The following is a 17,534-nucleotide window of genomic DNA, read 5'->3' on the forward strand; positions in this document are numbered from 1 at the left end:
TTTTGAACCTTGGGAATTGTGACATTTCGATTTTATTGAATTATTCCGGAATGGAAGCGCTAAAAGTACAAAAAAAAAAACCAACGATACACTTTTAAGGGCAGAAAAGAAAAAAAATGGGAAGAGAGACATAACAAAGAACAAAAAAGACGCCTTATACATGACAGACCAAAGCAGAACGAAAAATGAAGGGGGGAAGAGCAACAAAAGAGTGGGTGTGAGCAACCTTTTTGCAAATGTCATGAAACAAAGCCAGAGTTAGAACAAGCATTGGTCGCCAAAACAATGCCCGTGTCGTAGTAGTGGCCGGCGAAAAGAAAAAGTTCCAATGGACATTGCTTGAAAAAAGATTGCGCTTTACTCGAACGAGCGCTGCTGATCGAGAATAGAGCCTGCTTCGTGCGGCAGTCGGGTGCGCGACGGGCCGAGAACGACCTTGGCAACCGACTCGAAGAGACGCTCAATTTCAGGGGCGCAGCGAACGAACGAACGCGACCAAAAGTTGTAATCGCGGTTTTTGATGAGCTCAATGAAGGTGATGAGAATGCCCCATGGGTGGGGGCGGTTGGCAAGCAAGCGCTCGAGAAGGACGCGCGTGATTTGCTCCTGGATGATCTCTTGGCTTGCTTGGGAGAAGAGTGACAGTAGCACAAAGCTAAAGTAGTGGGTGTGGTTGCACGGGAAGCGCAGCTGGTTGGCAATGGCAGTAAAGTAGAGGTATCGCCCCTCAGCGTCGAGATCGACAGCGAGCTGTTGGTAAATGTCCATTGCCGGGTTGTGCATGATGGCTTGCGCTTGGCCGCTCTGGGTCGGTACCTGGCGGATGGCCACGAGTGCGTGGCAGCCAACGTAAACAACGAGCGAGTTGATGAGCGGGACGTTGTACTTTGTGCCAGCGGCGGCGACTTCGCTCTCGGGGAGGAGGAGACTGCTGCGAAGATCCATCAGGAATGAGATGGGGGCTCGCGTCTTCAAAAAGACCTCCACGCCCTCGTGGATGCTCGAGTTGTACAAGGCCAGATGGAAGTTGGACGGCAGATGCGGGGACAGCTGAATCTCAGGCAGCAAGTCCACCTTCAAGTTGGGCGTGAGCGGATCGGGCAAGCGCATCGAGCGCGGGAAGGCGCTCAGAATGAGATTGCGCAGCTGAACGCACTTGGTCGGAATGACGTCGCAGAAGCTGAAATGGTAGTCGCACAAGAACTCGGGGAAGTCGTGCAAGAGCACGAGCAGCACGCGAACCAAGCCACGGTACAGTCGACGGACAGGGCTCGGCAGCTCGTCGCGACGCAGGTACGGAACGAGGTAGTTGAACACGTCCATAAACAGCCGCTGAAGCACGGGCCAGCCCTTTTCCGCCTTGATGGTCAGCAGCTTTGGCATGTAGAGTCGGTGCGACACCAGTTCGAGCCAAGCAAAGGCAAAGCCTTCGAGGGCCGACGGTTGCATGGCGTGGAGCGTGTTGCTAAACAGCGACAAGAACTGCAGGTACTGGATTTCCGAAATCACATCGCGATCGCTGAAATCGGTCAGCAGGCCCTGCAGAATACGGAAGTAAGGACGCTGGTTGAAGCCGCCGGCGCGCTTGATGGAGTGCTCCTTGGCAGCCACGGATGCAATTGCGTTGAGTGTGTTCTGGATGAATGTGACGCGGGTGGGGCTCAGCATGTCGGTGCTGCGCAGGAGCACAAAGAAGAACTTGACAAAGGCATCAGGGGCGGCGTACGGCGAGTGGTGAATCCAGTGGAGCACCGTGCCCGACGCTGCGCCAACCACGGTCGGCGCGGTGGAAACGTTGGCACTGACTGCGGCATTGCTGGCAGCATAGAAGGCCGCGGCAGTCGCCGTGTTGGACGTGGTCGGCGGAGTGTTGGCGGCGGCAGGAGCAATGGTCGAGTTGGCACCAACCGCACCGCCAGCGACGGCCGAGAATGAAGCGGGCGAAGGGGCGGTGGGCATGCCCTGCGTGGTGGCACCACCAGCCGGAGAAAGCGGGCCAGTGTTCGATCCGAGTTGGCTTTGCAGCTGGGCTTGGCGAGAAGCGGGATCGGCGACCTGGTGGTACAAATCCACGACATACTCGACAATGGTGCGAATGACGCGGAGTGTGTGCTCGTCGCTGCGGAAGACCTGCATGTCCTGGAGCCGGGCAAAGAAGGACGCAAACAGCGGCGTAGTCGTGTTGGGCAAAGGTTGCTCGACATACACGGCGCCGTTGGTGTAGAAGGCCGTCATGAACATGTCAAACAGCGACACGGCCTGGTCGGTGAAGGCGGCGCCTTCTTCGGGATCGGGTCCAACCAAGCGGTCGTTGGCAAAGGCACCAGAGCGGGCCATGTCGAACGACTCGGAAGCAATCGCGCTGGCCGCGGCAGCAAAGGTGGACGGTGGCTGCGGGACTGCGCTGGCGATCGGCGAGCCTTGCTGCGCGCCAAGGAAGGCTCCCATGGTCGAGCCGAGGTTGGACGAGCGACCCGCCGCCGCTGCTGCTGCGGCTGCTGCTGCGCGAGCGGCGGCCAGTTGCTGGTGGGGTTGGCCGCCTTGCGACTGCTGTTGTTGCTGCTGTTGTTGCTGCTGCTGCTGCTGTTGTTGTTGCTGCTGCTGCTGGAGCAACAACTGCTGCTGTTGCTGCGGAGTCAGCATGCCAGGTCCACCAATCTGAGCGCCAGCCTGCAGTTTCTGGGCGCGGACACGGTCAATCAAGGCCGCCAACGGCGCAGGCAGCATGCGGTTTGAAACGTGAGCAATCTTGCCAAGCATGTCGAGAACGTTGAAGAACTCGATCGGCGCCGGGGTGTGCACGGGCTTGTCGGTCAGGTACAGCTTGCCAATGAGGCGGAGCGTAAAGTCGCCAGCAGCCACATGGCGGGTATCCTCCAGCAGCTTGGCAAGATACGCGTCAAGATCGGGTGCAGAGAGAAGCTGGGCGCGCAGGAGACCGGCCACGACATCCACGTGTGTCTTAAAGCCGTCGTCGGCAAACATGAGCCAGGCGGTCAAATCGGACGGCATCTTTTTGCAAAGCGCCTTGATGTTGTGCAGCAAGCCAAAGCAGGCTTCCTTGAGGATTTTGACCGAGCTCTCGAGGAGCATGCGCAACAGCTCGCGAGCGACAGAGCACGACAGCTCGTCGCGGCCTGCGTTCAGCGGGCATTGCTGGATGGCCTGCGGGATGGTGTGCATGAGCGCCATGACCTCGTGCGACTGCGGAATCGAGCCAATCGACAGGCCGGCAAACTCGGCCGACGACAGCATCTTGGACATGTCCGACAGGCGCTTTTCCATTGCCTGGAGCAGGCGGGGATCGAGAGGCGCGGAAGGGCCGGCGAGAGAATCGCCAAACATGGACTTTTGCAGAGATGGGTCGCCTCCAGCAACGCCACCTGCGGCAGCAGCAACTGCAGCGGCGGCGGCGGCAGACTGGGCCTGAGCCTGTGCGGCGGCGGCAGCTGCGGCTGCCATCGATGCGGGCATGGTGCGCATGAAATCGTCGTACACGCGCAGCTGCTGGCCGGTGGTGCTGCCAGGCTTGGGCCGCAAAGGCTCGGCGAGGGTAGCCAGCCGTGGCATCGAGTAATGGTTCAGGTCGTACGGGACCTGGCCAGGGCGACGGCGGCGCAGAATGTTGGTGGCAAACTGCTCATCGGCCTCCATCGCAATGACACTCTTCTCCATGGCAGCCTTTTCAATGAACGTGCAGGCCAGGTCCAAGTTGTCGGCAACCAGCTGGGGAATGGACGCTTCCAGCATGGCCTGGAATTCCATGTTGCCCTGCATGGACTGCTGCAAAAAGTTGCGAAGGTGCGACGTCATGGCGGTGCGCAGAGGCTCGCGGCTTGTCACGGTCGCGAGAGAGCCGGCAAGGTTCTGGACGGCCAGCTGAGCCGCCTTGCGGATCTTGGCTTCGTCAAGCTCGAGCACAAAGTCCTTGAGCACGAGCTCGCGGGTGGTGACGCACGCAATCGGGCAGTAGCGGTCGAGGACGGGGCCAATAATCTCGTTGATGGAGCGCTCCATGGCGAGGAAGATGTACGACTTGAGCTGAGGCATATTGAGCGGGGTGTTGGGTGCCACGTGAATGAACGGCGAGAGCGTCGTAATCTGGGCCGTCGAGATGGAGCTGAACGGCACGTTGGCGTGGTGCGTGGGAAGCGGGTGATCGTGGCCAAGTTGGCCATGCGCCTGTTGCAGAGCAGCCTGCTGCTGCTGCAGCTGGAGTTGCTGCTGCATGAGTTGCTTGCGCTTTTGCATGTCCGCGATCGCAGTGGCGGGAACAACCTCGTTGCTGTCAATGTTGAGGTTTTTGCACAAGACCTCGACCTCAAACTTGAGATTGAGCTTGAGATCGGGGAGCGAATGCAGCTCCTTCAGGACGGCAATCATGCCCATCAGCCAGGGATTCGGGGGCTTGAAAATGCGAGACTTGCACCCTTCGAGCACCTTGGCAACGAACGGCACCACGTACAGCAGCTGGTCTGTCTCGTAGGCTTGAAGGATCAAGTCCTTGATTGGCAGGTCGCGGTGCAAAATGGGCTTGTTGCGGCTCAGCGTCATCAGACCGAGCCACGAGCCGAGATTCTTCAGCAGGCTGCGCTCCGAAGAGCCCTGCGTGGTGCCAATCTTGTCCGACTCGAGCAAAATCCGGATGGCCGAGTACGTCTCGTCCAGAAGCATGCGAGGGAGCTGCGGAATCTTGAGGCTTTCCGAGAAGGCCAGGTACAGCTGATGGAAGTTTGGCTCAATGCTGGCACGCTTGACCACGAGATAGTGCACAAACCAAGGGAAGAACTCGGGCGCAAGCAGCTTTTTGAGCTCGTTGGCCTTCTTGTCGAGGTTGGAGATGGAAATGTTGTTGACAATGAAGGCCACCTTCTCCTGGATCTGGTCTGTGGGCTTGGGGAAACTGGCGGCCATCTCGGCCGCAGCCAGCAGAGTCTTGATGTTGTTGGCAGACGACGTGAGGGAGGGACCCTGGCTGGCTGCCGCCGCAGCCGCAGCAGCAGCGGCAGTGCCGGGCGTTTCCGTGCCGGGAGTGGCGCTGCGGCTGCTCAGCGACGAGTTGCCAGCGCTGGAATCGTCGCCGCCAGTGCCGGGGGTGCCGGGTGTACCAGGCTCAGTCCCTTCACCAGAACCAACCGCACCGCCAATGACGCCAGGACGATGCAAGCCCGCCCAGTTGTTGTTCCGAGCCGTGCGGATTTCGTTAATCAGCCGACGGGTGGTCGCCGACGCGTGCCCGCTGGCCTCCACCAAGTTGGACAGGAACTTGTCCATCCACTCGACCGATGCCACGCTCAGAGGGGCGCCGATGATGGCAAAGGTCCTGCAGAGAATCTGAAGCACCTCGTCATTCGCCAGAGTGCCATTGCCGCTCATAAAGGCCCGAATGCAATAGACAATAATCTTGGTGGTAAGCACATGAAGGCGGAAGAGTTCACCGAGGAAGAGCATCCAGCCATAGTGGCGGCGCTTGACGGTGCCCAGCTCGGACGCGTCGCGATCGTTGGCAGCCAGCGCGCTGTGGCCATGCTCAAACTCGACTTGGCAAATGTTAAAGAAGCAACGTTTGAACGCATTGTTGGTGGCCGTGCGGTAGATGGGCTGACACAACTCGGCCACCACCAGAGCAATGAGTTCGAGGCGGCCGCTGCCGCTGCCCGACACGCTCAGAGGGGCGGTCTCGTTTGCGTTGATCACGAGGCCGTCTGCGGCAGTCAGGGCAGCGTCATACACGGCCTTGGCAATGATTTCGGCGAGGCGAACAACATTGCCGTTGGCCGAGGCGGGCAGCGGCACGTTGGTCAAGTCGGTGGCGACCTTCTTGATGTTGCCTGCGTGGAGCGACGAGAGGGCGGCTGCTGCAGCAACGAGGGCCGGCTCCTCCTCGGGCTGAATGACTGGAATGGGCTGGTTGCCGAGAGCGGCTGCCTGGGCAGCAGCGCCGCTGGCGGTGCCTGACGACGCGCTCGTCGCTGCACCCGCAGACCAAGAGGCCGAGCTGCTTGATGGCGAAATGCCAGCACCAGCATTGCCCACAGGTGAGCTGAACGACGACAGGGCGCCGTTGGCGACACCGCCGTCAGACGCGCCAGGGGTTGCGACGAGAAGGGCTGTCTGAAGCGCAACGTCACTCAGCATACCGTCAGAAGCCGATGCACCTTGCTGCAAGCTGTTGCGGACGGCCTGGACAAGCTCTGGTGGGAAGCGCAAAAAGTGGGGAATTTCGACAATCTTGAGCGCAAACTGCGGCCACTCGGCGAGTCGAGACTTGATGCAATCCAGGCCGACGATGGCAAAGCGCACAAACAGGCGCGAATCGGACGGCTTGCGCAAACCCTCGAGAATAAACTTGAGGAAGGAAGCGCCGACCACGCCAGAAACGACGCGCTCGCTCAGTAGCGAGCCGTACAAGCGGCCGGCAATGGTCAGGGTCTCATCGCCGTACCGAGGCAAGTGCAGGTACTCGGAATAGAGCTCCTTGATCAGGCAGTTCAGCACCATCTGGTCGCGCGGGAACGCTGAGGACTTGAGCAGCTTGACACGGTCGACAAACCGCTCCACCGACATGCTGCCCTTGAACACTTGCTGCAGTTCACCGGTGGCTTCGGCTTGGACATCTGGCGGATATGTCGCACCGTCGCTGAGGGAGCTGTCAAGTTGTTGCTGTTGTTGTTGTTGTAGTTGCTGTTGCTGTTGTTGCTGCTGCTGTTGGAGCGCGTCCATGGGGCCTTTGCCAATGGAGCGCAGAAACTCTTCCACGTCAATGCCCAGACCACCTTGACGGAGGCAAGGGACGAGCACATTCTGCAAAGCGCTGGTAATCTCCTTTGGAAAAGTGTTCATCAAGGGCTGGAGCGTTCGCACAAAGAGTGCAACAAGATCTGGTGGAATGCGAACGGGCGATGAAGGATGGACCTCGAGGAAACGACGCTCCAGGAATCGTGCAGCCGCAAGTGCAAATTCCGAGCGTTGTTGGGCGTGTCGTTGCTGCTGTTGAGGCGATGCTCCGCTGGAGGCATCTGGTCGCTGCAGCTTGTCAGCGAGCCACTTGGACAACACGAGCAAGTTTTTCCGAGCAGCAACAGCAGCCAGCTCGACAGAGAACGTGTAGGGTTGGGCGTCGAGGAACTGGGGCAATGCGTTCAGTGCTTGGACAATGTCGAGGGTCTGAGACAGCCGGACAAACCATCGGTCGTCGTCGTCGATAGCATTCCACTCGGCAAGTGCTTGGAGGACAAACCGGTCATTGACTTGCCAGATTTGCTGGAAGAGAGCGACGGGAATCGGGGATGGTGGAGCGCCCTCGGCCACTGGCTGCACAAGCTGTGTAATGATGGCGCGGGCCAAGTCCAATTGCAGTGGCGACGACGGGCAACGTGACTTGACCAGGCCAAACAAAAGCAGCTCTGGACATGCGCGAATGGCGGGCAAAAAGAGCGAGTTGACGTTCATCTCCATTTCTGCATTGGCACCGATGGCGAGGAGCGTGTCAATCAACTCCTGGCAAGTCCAGTTCTGTACTTGCTGCTCGTTTGTTTCTGTGCTGGACGAGGCGATGGCGAGCCAGTCTGCGCACGCTTGTCGAGAGTCGTTCGTTGCAAACGAGAAGACCGATGGAGGTGCAGACAAGGCGGCAGTCAGCATGACTAGTTGGGAGGCAACGTGTTGCCATGGTCGGAAGAGAAAGTCTGAAGTGAACGGGGTGGGGGCCGTCTCTTCCAGACCCATGCCCCGCAAAATGGCTCGCGAGAGGAAGGTGAAGCCCTCGCCGCCGTCAACTGTCAAGCCCTCGTAGTCCAAGGCAAAGATGACCTCCACAAAGTTGAGGGATGGCTGGATTTCCTTCACGACATCGATGAAAGGGGCAACATTCCATGTTGTGGGCTTGTGTGATGAGTCGTCGTTGGAGGAGGCTTGTTGTGATGGTTGTTTTCGGTCCCAGGGGCTGGAAGAGCCTCCCGCTGCGCCCCACGCGCCGCTGGTACTTTGCAAAGGGAGGGTGTCCTCGAGTCCCGAAAGGGTGCCTGCCATCATGCCGAGCACGCGAGCAACGACGACAGGGGTGATGGTGGCGGGTGGATAATAGTCCAGCAGCTCGTGCACCGAGCTGAGGGATGCGCACGAGGCATAGCCCAGTTCGCGCATCAAGTTGGCGAGCGTGACATGCGCCGTCACTTGTGAAACAACGGACGCCGCCATAGATGTAGAGCTGCTAAATCCGATCGATTGGTCGACTGGAAAGATAGTGTCGATGCTGACGTCCTGCTTTTTGCTGTGGTAGAGGAAAGGAGCGAGGGTAAGCGGCACAACATCCAACGGGTACTGCGCTTGAAAAGTGTGGACGACCTCGGCGAGCTGATCCTTCTTCAGACCAATCTCAGACGAGGAGGCAACGAGGTGCTCGAGAAGGTTGCGGAGAAGCGCTTCCGAGACGGGCGGTTGTGAGGGAGCGGACGCCGATGAAACGAGGGTGGCAAAGTGGCTCGTCACAAACTGGAGACTCAGTGACTGGATTTCACTCGACGAGGACTGGAGGAGCCCGAGAGCCACAACAAAGCTCTGTACTAGAGAGAGCTTGAGGATGCGAGGGAAGTGGCCAAAAAATCCAAAGAGAGCCTCGGAAACGGCAGCCGAGTTTGGAAGAGTGCGGGATGCGGCTGGCTCGTCGCTGGCAACCGGTTGGAGCGCGAGGCAAAGCGCAGACGCAAAGTTGGGTCGTTCGAGAAGCGATGCGACCTCTTCACCAAAGAAACGGACGACGGGGGCGTCAGAAATGTCCGACTCGGTGGAAAAGTTGATCGACCAGAACAGGCGCCTTAGAAGAAAGTGGTAGGCGTCGGTCCCGTACTGTGCGACGACCTAGAAAAACGGTGCAACGCAAGCAACAGAAGGAAGGAGGAAAAAAAGGTGAGAAACGACAACAACGAGCGATCAAGGTCTGGCCTGTCTTTTGCTTGTTGGCCCCCCTCCACCAAAACCCGGGGTCGTCCCTCTCCGGTACCTTGCGAAGTTCGGCGATGACTGGAGAAGAGCTCTGTCGCTTGGAAACGTCAGAGAGAGCGGCGAGAGAGGAAACACACTGAGCGATCTTGGAGGCAACTAGCAATGTGACGTTCTGCGTCATTGAGCGGGGTCCCCGAGTTGACTGCAAGAAGGGTGGTTGGTGTTACCGGCCGAATCGGACCAAGAAGCACCAGCGGGGATGAGGGATGGAGGGGAAACTGAGAAGAAAAAAAAGTTGGGAGAAAATAATAGGAAAAAACCAATCCCAGGGAACTACCAACGGGAGAAACAACAGCAGCAGCAACAACAACAACAACATCAAAAGGAAGACAGTCAGAGTGAGTCATCATGCCCGATGGTTGAAAGCACACACAAACACACACGAACACAGAGCAGACCAAGCAGATTCCCCATCATCTCCTGCGATGCAAAGCTCATCCCTCCCTCCATCCGATGGACGCGCGACATAGAGCAGTAGCATCGACAAGTCTGCAACTGCAGCGTTGCGCTAGGCTCGCGCCCGCTTGCAACCATACCCCACCCCCCTTCTCCTTCCAAAAGGCCTCAAAGTAACGATCTCGAGAAACAAGAAAAAAAAAAAAAAAAAAAAAGTCGATGCTCAAACGCACTTGAATCGAGAGGACGCTGAAACGCGATCGACCGACCGTGCGCTGCGACTCGTCCTCGAACACACACAAACCAGCCGAGTCTATCTGATGTGTGGCTATCGTTCGAAAGTGCACACGACGACCACGCGTTCGAATGAATCGACCAAGACAAGAGGTGGAAAAAAAAGCGCGGCAAAAAAAAAAAAAAAAAATGAAGATCAGCAGTTTTTTTTTTTTTTCTTTGTTCCCTGGTTGCAGTGGCGGTCTTGGCCAGCTTCCTTGGTGCCGGCTGGCATTGAGTGGACGCGGAACCACGGCATTTGCTGCTCCCAAGCAACATTCGCAGTGTTCAGCAGACAACGGCCGGAACAGCCAGAATACGAACAGCCAAAAGACGAAGAAAAAAAAAAGTTGGCGCGCTGAGCTCCAATTGCCTCTCCCCCCCCCCGTTTCCTCCCCTTCCACCAAGGCTGGGCACTCAAAACAGAGAAGAGCTCGGTGCCATCGTGAAGTAGCGAACGATACAAGGCGGACACCGCGCGAATAGGAGGACGCAGAAGAAAAAGGCAAATAGAACAAAAATCAAAAGAATAAAATAAAAATAAAATAAAATAAAAACTTACAAAAAAAAAAAAACGAGTGTGTTTTGAATTGAATTTGGGTTGCGATCGACGAGAGAGAGAGAGAGAGAGAGAGAGAGAGAGAGAGATGAGAAACATTCGAGTGTATTGCGTTTTGTATCCCACAAAGCAAAGTACGTGACAAATCAGTCAACTTGGAAGGAAGCGGTCAGTCCTTGTTGTCTCGTCCGTTTCACAAGCTCAAGCTCGTTCTTTTGCCAGAAATCGACATGGCTGAGCCATCGGTGCCCTCCACCGTCGAGCAGTCGCTGGCAGGTTTGAGCATGAATGACAAGACTACCACAAGGGTGGATGAGGAGCCGGCCCGGACGCAGAACGCAGAGATTGCCTCAGCCGGAACCGCAAACGAGCAACCGACCTTTGTCGATGTGGGAATTGCCGCCCGAGACCTCCTGCCTGGCCGCTCCAAGCATGTGCAAGTGCAGGATCGACAGGTGGCCATCTTCCGAACACATGCCGGAGCGCTGCATGCGCTGGATCATCTGTGCTACCGTAAGTGCGATTGTGCTTTGCCGCTCGCTGATGCTGCACTGATGGTCAATGTCGCATCTTGCTCGCTTCACTTTGCTGAATGTCATCGGTTTGTGTTCTTGTTTGTGGCATAGACATGGGCAGTCCACTTGCAAGTGGGGATATTGAGGTGAGGGACAAAACCTGCTGTTTGGACTTTTTTTATGTCCATAGCAACCCACTTCTTGTTCAACACGATGAGCGAGAAGCACTTTCAATCATTCATTCTGGCTGATTCGTGTGAATGATTGTGCATGAGAGAACCAAGACACGTCCCTCTCTCTTTCAAAGCCATCAATCTCACTTGTTTTTTTTGTTTTTTTTTTTTGCTTCAACATCGTCCGCCTCGCTTGCCAACGCCAACTTGGTAGGACATTGGTGGACATGCTTGCGTCATTTGCCCTTGGCACAAGTACGTCATTGCGCTGGACACTGGGGAAGGCTTTTACAAGAAGATTGACCCGTACGCGGCCAAAGGTTCGCCGCCAGAGCTGTGCTCGAAAGGCGTGCGCCAGCGCGTTCACCACGTTCGCGTCGGCAAGGGCGACAAGCTCGAGGTGGCTCTGTCCATATCCAAGGAGCCGTTGGCATCCGATCACTACCACCAGGCGTTTGCCCAGGGCATGGAACGTATGAAGCAGGCTGGGCTGTCCGTCTCCAGCGGCGTTGTTGTTGCCGGTGGACTTCCAGGCGGCAGCCGTGCTGGTAGCTAATGCGTTTCTCCCATTTGTCCACATGGCGATGGACAGTGATTGATGAATCGATTGATTTTTTTGGTTTGTGTGGCGCAAAGGCGTTCTCGTCTTTTCCACTTTCTTTCTTTTTTTTTTCGAATCGGTTGCATTCTGTTGCTGATCGTACTATTATGTATTGATTTTCTTTTCTCTTGTAAAATATAACTGCATTCCATGTTACTTCCTGTCATGTCCTGAGTTGGATTTTGTTTCAGTCTTTTGTTCTGTTTCAAGTGTAACCAGCTTGTTCTGCTGCTTGACCACACCCCCCTTCGATCTCCCGTCGAACTCTCTCCCCCTCCCCAGTCCTCCGTTCAATCGCGATAAGCAAACACCATCCTTCTGTTTTCAAGTCTCAGGTGTGCTTGGTCACACACGCCACCCACCTTCGACCACTGCTCGACACATTCAAAACCGCACAGAGAAAAAACGCGGGACTCTATTCGCGCCCAAAAGGCTTTTTATGCTGCTCAGGACCGCGAAAAACAGCACTTGTCTCTGCGCCCTTCTCTCGCATCCAGCCTTGCTGTGCTTGTGCTCTTGAGTGGTCGTGACTGCATGCCACTGTCGTGCGACAAGCGCTGTTGTCAAAGCGCGGAAGGGAGCCGAACGCGCTGAGTGGTTCTTTTTTTTTTTTTTTTTTTCTTTCGCTGTTTGTTTTCGTTTGGCTGCTGCTTCTCTGCGCTGCTTCACTTTCTCTCTCTCTCTTTTTTGCTGTTCTACTTTTACCCGTGAATTGGAGGCTTGTTGGTGCAAGTCGCAATTTTGTCAGCAAAGCGGGCCTGCGCACTTGGCGTCCTGGAAGAAGCACGATTCACTTCCCACAGAAAATCCAGCGAACCCTTTGCGGCAAAAGCCACTTGTGTCGCCCGCTCTCGCTCTCACTGCACTTGCGCACTTGTCCCCCACCCCCCGGCCTCCCCGAGACTCCCGCATCTGCTGTTTCTGGTTGATGCAAGCGCTTCTGAAGATGGCGGGGGGGGGGGAAACAAGCACTCTTTTGTCGCCTGTTGCTGCGTCCAATTCTGTCGAGCCTCATTCCTGCAACCTTTTTACTCTTGTTTGAGTTTTTTAGGTACCTCCCACAGGAAGACATCTTTCCCTCAAGGCACATCCATCATCGGGGACACTGCACAGCGACCATCACCAACACACTTCTATTGTGGCACCACTTGGCATCACTTGGTCTCCAAACGTCCACCCCTGTTCGAGTCGTGTGGATTGTTGAATCCTAATTTGGAGCTAGCCGCCAAAAAACGCTCCTTCTCGACAGCAACACGCCCCATCTTTTGGTCTTTCTATTTTGCCTTTCTCTACATTTGTGTCGTCAAGATCAACCCGCTCAACTTTCACAGCATTGAATTCTCACCATGTTGGCGCAACCAATCACCGCACCTGGCACGCCGTCACCTGTCAAGATGGAAACATCCTCGCGTCCCGCTCTCCCGCATTACCCCTTGTCGCTGCCTGCTCAGCGCGCTGCGTTGACACCGCCCATGTCGGCGTCCTGCAACGAAGGCGTCTTTGCCCTCGAAAACGCCGCAGAGGTGCCATTCTCAACCAGCCCGACCCCGTCAGAACCACCATCGCGCCGGCCTTACAATCGAGTCGCATCCAAGTCGGGATTTGGCTTCCTTGCTCGGTCCAGCTCCCCGGCGGCTCAGATTAGTGCCAGCACGTCGTTGAAGCGCGACACGAGCAGCTCCAGTCTGCACGCCAAGCACAGCAACATGCTGCCCCTCGCTTCGCTCTGCCATCGCAAGTCAGTCCTCCAATCCGACATGCACGCCAGTATGAACAGCGCCACCGTCTCTTCTTTTGAGCTTGCGCCCTCCGCTTCTGCCCCGGCCATGTCCCAGAGCTCTGGCTTGGATGGTGCCCGAGGGCTTTTCCACCACCGTGCGCATCAGCACCGTGCTGACCTCTCAGCTGGCAGCAACGGCCCTTCCACTGTGAATATTGTCCACCGACTTGCTCATTCACAGCTGAATGGACGGCGGTTTTCTGGAACTCCTATCGCTCGAGTACGTTTCCGCCCGATTGTTGCAATTTGTTTTTCGTTCTTTGCTTGGTGTCGTTGCTGGTGTTGCTGTTGCTGCTGCTGTTTTTGCGGCTATTGTCCTGGAGGTTGCTCGCTTTCTCACCTCTTCTACCACCATCTCGTCTGATTCCGATTGCACAGTCACCAAAAGCATTCACTAGCGCCGTTTCCAACCAACTCAATGATTTGCCAGAGTTGCTTGTACGACTGGAACAATGCGTGGCAACGCGCAACGATGTTGCCAACCGCGCCCATTTGACTGCTCTTGCATCCCATCTTCTGGGGAGCCGCTTGCCTGCACTTCTTTCACATGCACCATCAGCCCTTGTCACTGCCGACGCAGAACCGTTCTTTGCAAGCCACGCCAATTCGAGCGAATCCACCGGGCCCTCCATCGCGAGCTGGCTGGTCAATCTTAACAGCCAACCGCTCCCAACGGATGCAGCGGATGAGGCAGCAGTCGCACACGAGCATACGCTCGCACCGTCGGCCTCCCTGCCCTCGTTCACTGCCGCCACCGAGCGCCGCTTTCATTTCCGACTCTCTCCACACGATGCGTTCGCCATGCTCGGGGGTGTCCGGCTATTAACAAGTCTGATTCTGCGCGACGACTTGGCCATTCTGCCACCAAACAGCGTCTCTGAAGTGGGAGGAGGACCCATCCGGCCAACGCTTGTACCAAATCTTGCTGCTTTGCGCGTGATTAGCGCAGCGCTGGATTTGCTGCGACACGTTTGCATCCAAGTGCCCTCCACAACTGCAGAGCTGGCAAACGACCTGCCCTTGCTTCGACAGCTCTTCTTGTTGTGCTCGTTCAAGACGACAATTGCCAACGCCACGGCTCTGCTGGAAGAGCTGCTGGCGGCGCGCACCAAAACGTTCGACTTGTCGCTCATTCCGAACGTGCACCAGCTCATTTCGTCGCTTGCTTTCGACGATTTCACACACTTTATCAAGATTATTGTTCTTCTTGTCTACGATCTGGAAGACCACGGTGTGGCTGACGCTGTGCGTGTTTCCTTGGACAAGGAGGTTCGCGCAGTTCAACGCCATTCCTCCATGCTTGCCCCAGTCCGCCAGGTCGATCGGAACCATGCTCTGCTGCTCGGCAATCCAGATCTTCTAACCCGACTGGTCAAGGTGCTGGACGTTGGCGTGAACGGCGCGTTGCGCGAGCTGTGGCTCGACACGGAAACCGCTCGCCAGGCCGCTGCGCATCGCGAGCGAATGGCTCAGGCTGCCGCGGCCGAAGCTGCAGCGAGTGCCGCTGCTGTTGCTGCTACTGCTGCCACTGCCGCTGCAGTCGCCTCCAATCCTTTCCGCCCTCTTCCGTCCGTGCCTGCTTTTGCCAGTCCTGCTGATCTCGCGGCCATGGCGGCCTCGGCGGCCGCCAGCCCTGGCCCGGCCCGCATCTCTCGGCCTCGCCGCCAGCCGTTGCTTGCAGACTCTGACTACACTCCTGCGCAGCAGGTTACCGTGGATCAGGACTTTCGTCTGGAGACGTGGCACCGCGCTGTCGCAGGTGCATCAGCACTCTCGTTTTTGCGGCCCAGCGCGCATCCTGTAACACATGCTCCCCCTTGCTCGCATGTGACCATTTCGACACTGGCGGAAGTCATTTTTGTCTTCAACCTGCTCTTGGGCAGCAAGCGCAAAGCCGACACGCAGACTCGCCTGGCGCAGCTGGGCCTTGTGCCAATTCTTTGCAAAGCCTACTCGTTCATGCACTGGCGGCCAATTCCACCCACTCCTGCGCATTCTAGCAATCTTAACGTGGACAACACTACTGTCAAAGTCCAGTATTTGCGTTTGGTAAAGCATTGGGGCTGGGCGGAACTGCTCGTTGTATGTTTTGCTTGCTTTTTTTTGCTTCAAAGTGTATTTCTCACTTATCTTGGTTCTGATGTGGCTCTTTCTTTTGTTGTTGTTGTTGGCTCAGCTTCATGGCATGGCGGATGGCATTCCAGATTCGCGCCACCATCGTTTGTTTTTTGCTCAAGCAGAGCTGTCTCAAATCCGCACTATTGAACGTCTGTGGCGGGTGCAGCGGGGACCCGAGCAGTTTGCCAAGTAAGGCGTCTGTTGAATTTGTTGTTGAGTTTTGCCGAGGTTGACAAAAATCACTGTTGACACTCAAAAACAAAACAATTACTTGTCATGATTTGCTTGCTTGTAGAGCCACTTTCTGCCGAGAACCAGTCGGCCTGGTCAAGCTGATGATGCATGAGTTGTGCTCCAACGAAACGTTGGATGCGTCAATGAAGTTCCAATTCGTGGTCGCCATCGAAAGTCACATTCGCGGTGCGACAAGTGCCGAGCGAGCACTTTTGGCCACCAGCGACTTTTTCCAGTTTTTGCTGGACGAATTGCTTTCGCCCGAGTTCAAGACCAGCTCCATCCTGCAGAGCTTGTTCGATCTGCTTGGCGAGCTGATTCGATTCTGCCCCGTGCTCTTGATGCAGTTCTCTGACTTGTGCACCGACGAAGCGTTTGCTCGGCTGCTGCATGTCATCAGCCTGCATCTGGTTGACGCAAACGTATTCTTGCGCAGCATCATGATGACCATTAGCCATTACTCCCAGCACCACCGCACGACGGCTGAAAGCGACTGCACGAGCTACATTCCCGAGCGATGCAAGTTTGCCGCCTTCTTCGGCGACCCCGCGAACGTCATGTGGCTGTGTGCGCAGCTAATGCTCGTGATTAGCATTGACGAGCTCAGCCAGGAGAACATTTGCTGTCTCAACAGCGCACTGGTCATTTTCGTGTTTGCCTACCGTGAGGGTCAACTGGCATCCTTTGTCGAGCGCCTGTACGCCGTGTGCAATCTCGTCAATGGCGATGCGGCAGCCACCTTTGCCAACTTTGCCCAGCTGCTGGTCTTCTGGAAGCAGCACTACCTGAAGCGGCACCGCGACCTGTATCAGCTTGCTGCCGGGTCCAGGATTAGTGTGGATGACTGGATGACAGTTGTCAATGTTGTTGCCTCGTTTTGTTGATCTGCTTTTGGATTTTATACATTTTTTTATCTTTTATTTATTTTTTATTTTTATTTTTTATTTTTTTTTTTCGATTAACACTTGTTTGCAATGCCGACGCATTCGCTTTCAAAATCGTCCAATCCCAGCGATACAAAACGCTGGTGTGTCACACGGTTATGCCAGCTGTCGTTCACTCACTCACTCACTCACTCACTCGCTCACTCACTCACTCACTCACTCACTCACTCGCTCACTCACTCACTCACTCTCACTCTCTCACGCACTCACTCACACCAAAAGGTCGTTCTGGTTTGGAACATGATTTCTGTAAATCGAGCTATCACTCTTCTGTTTCTTTCTGTTTGTTTTTGTGGTTTGCCTATTTTTTCCCTATTTTTTCGGTTCGTTCCTTTTTCCTTGTTTGTTACCGTCTTGCGTCCTTTCATTTCTTGCAACAGCACACCGAACATTGCCAGACCCCCGCATCTCAACACTCAACTGCTATCACTACCTCCAACCTGACTCTTGACCGTGTGAAAGGAACAGCAAGCGCATGCGGTAGGGGGGGGGGCTTTCTTACAGAAAAACAAAAGTACACGCCCGATAAGCATGTCGACTACTGTGGGGTAGCATGCAGTGCCTCGCATGTGAATCGCGCGCTGTCCTTGCTATGCAAGCGCACAGATTTGGATACTGAGTGACGCTGACAATGGCGTGAGAGAGAGCGAGAGAGACAGTGAGAGCGAGAGAGAGAGAGAGAAACGAAAAGTGCTCTCCTGAGCAAAACTAGAAAAAAATCGTGCCGTCAAACCGTATTTTGTTGTGGGCTTTGGATTGGGGCAGTTGAAGGGAGGCGGGAGCAGGAGCACGCTCTTCAGCGAGAGTGCGAAAGAGGGAGCGAGCGTGCGAGAGTCAAGACAAAGCAAAACGCTCATCCTACATTCCTGCTTGGCGAGTTTGTTCGCTTTGTTTGTTCTTTGTGGTTTTTCTTTCTTTTGTTTTTTTTTTTTTCTTTT

The 17,534-nt window shown here is 55.8% G+C and overlaps 3 protein-coding genes across 3 annotated transcripts; 2 read left to right on the forward strand and 1 right to left on the reverse strand.

Moving 5' to 3' along the window:
- Positions 1 to 20: 20 nt before the first annotated feature.
- On the reverse strand, positions 21 to 9,317 carry CAOG_01851 (CCR4-Not complex component Not1). The gene is made up of 2 exons (XM_004364662.2): positions 9,002 to 9,317; positions 21 to 8,859 (listed from the first exon to the last, which is right to left on the reverse strand). The coding sequence occupies exons 1-2, from the start codon at positions 9,122 to 9,124 to the stop codon at positions 358 to 360; spliced, it is 8,625 nt and encodes a 2,874-aa protein (XP_004364719.1). The 5' UTR covers positions 9,125 to 9,317; the 3' UTR covers positions 21 to 357.
- A 1,088-nt stretch (positions 9,318 to 10,405) lies between these two features.
- On the forward strand, positions 10,406 to 11,672 carry CAOG_01852 (hypothetical protein). Its single transcript, XM_004364663.2, has 3 exons — positions 10,406 to 10,744; positions 10,858 to 10,892; positions 11,134 to 11,672. Exons 1-3 carry the CDS (start codon positions 10,462 to 10,464, stop codon positions 11,473 to 11,475), a joined length of 660 nt encoding a protein of 219 aa, XP_004364720.1. The 5' UTR covers positions 10,406 to 10,461; the 3' UTR covers positions 11,476 to 11,672.
- An 899-nt stretch (positions 11,673 to 12,571) lies between these two features.
- On the forward strand, positions 12,572 to 16,572 carry CAOG_01853 (hypothetical protein). The gene is made up of 4 exons (XM_004364664.2): positions 12,572 to 13,520; positions 13,679 to 15,349; positions 15,477 to 15,607; positions 15,714 to 16,572. The coding sequence occupies exons 1-4, from the start codon at positions 12,867 to 12,869 to the stop codon at positions 16,534 to 16,536; spliced, it is 3,279 nt and encodes a 1,092-aa protein (XP_004364721.1). The 5' UTR covers positions 12,572 to 12,866; the 3' UTR covers positions 16,537 to 16,572.
- The last annotated feature ends 962 nt before the right edge of the window (positions 16,573 to 17,534 follow it).

The sequence above is a fragment of the Capsaspora owczarzaki genome (genome assembly GCF_000151315.2).
Source record: "Capsaspora owczarzaki ATCC 30864 unplaced genomic scaffold supercont2.2, whole genome shotgun sequence".
NCBI classification, from domain to species: domain Eukaryota; class Filasterea; order Ministeriida; family Capsasporidae; genus Capsaspora; species Capsaspora owczarzaki.

What these genes read in the sequence shown, in the direction of transcription:
- CAOG_01851 (XM_004364662.2), bottom strand. Translation starts at nt 9,124, where the DNA reads ATGACGCAGAACGTCACATTGCTAGTTGCCTCCAAGATCGCTCAGTGT. An exon ending in TCATCGCCGAACTTCGCAAG is followed by an intron (nt 8,860 to 9,001) that starts GTACCGGAGAGG and finishes CCGTTTTTCTAG; the next exon opens with GTCGTCGCACAGTACGGGAC.
- CAOG_01852 (XM_004364663.2), top strand. Translation starts at nt 10,462, where the DNA reads ATGGCTGAGCCATCGGTGCCCTCCACCGTCGAGCAGTCGCTGGCAGGT. An exon ending in GCTGGATCATCTGTGCTACC is followed by an intron (nt 10,745 to 10,857) that starts GTAAGTGCGATT and finishes TTTGTGGCATAG; the next exon opens with ACATGGGCAGTCCACTTGCA. An exon ending in TTGCAAGTGGGGATATTGAG is followed by an intron (nt 10,893 to 11,133) that starts GTGAGGGACAAA and finishes CCAACTTGGTAG; the next exon opens with GACATTGGTGGACATGCTTG.
- CAOG_01853 (XM_004364664.2), top strand. Translation starts at nt 12,867, where the DNA reads ATGTTGGCGCAACCAATCACCGCACCTGGCACGCCGTCACCTGTCAAG. An exon ending in CTGGAACTCCTATCGCTCGA is followed by an intron (nt 13,521 to 13,678) that starts GTACGTTTCCGC and finishes CCGATTGCACAG; the next exon opens with TCACCAAAAGCATTCACTAG. An exon ending in AAGTCCAGTATTTGCGTTTG is followed by an intron (nt 15,350 to 15,476) that starts GTAAAGCATTGG and finishes TTGTTGGCTCAG; the next exon opens with CTTCATGGCATGGCGGATGG.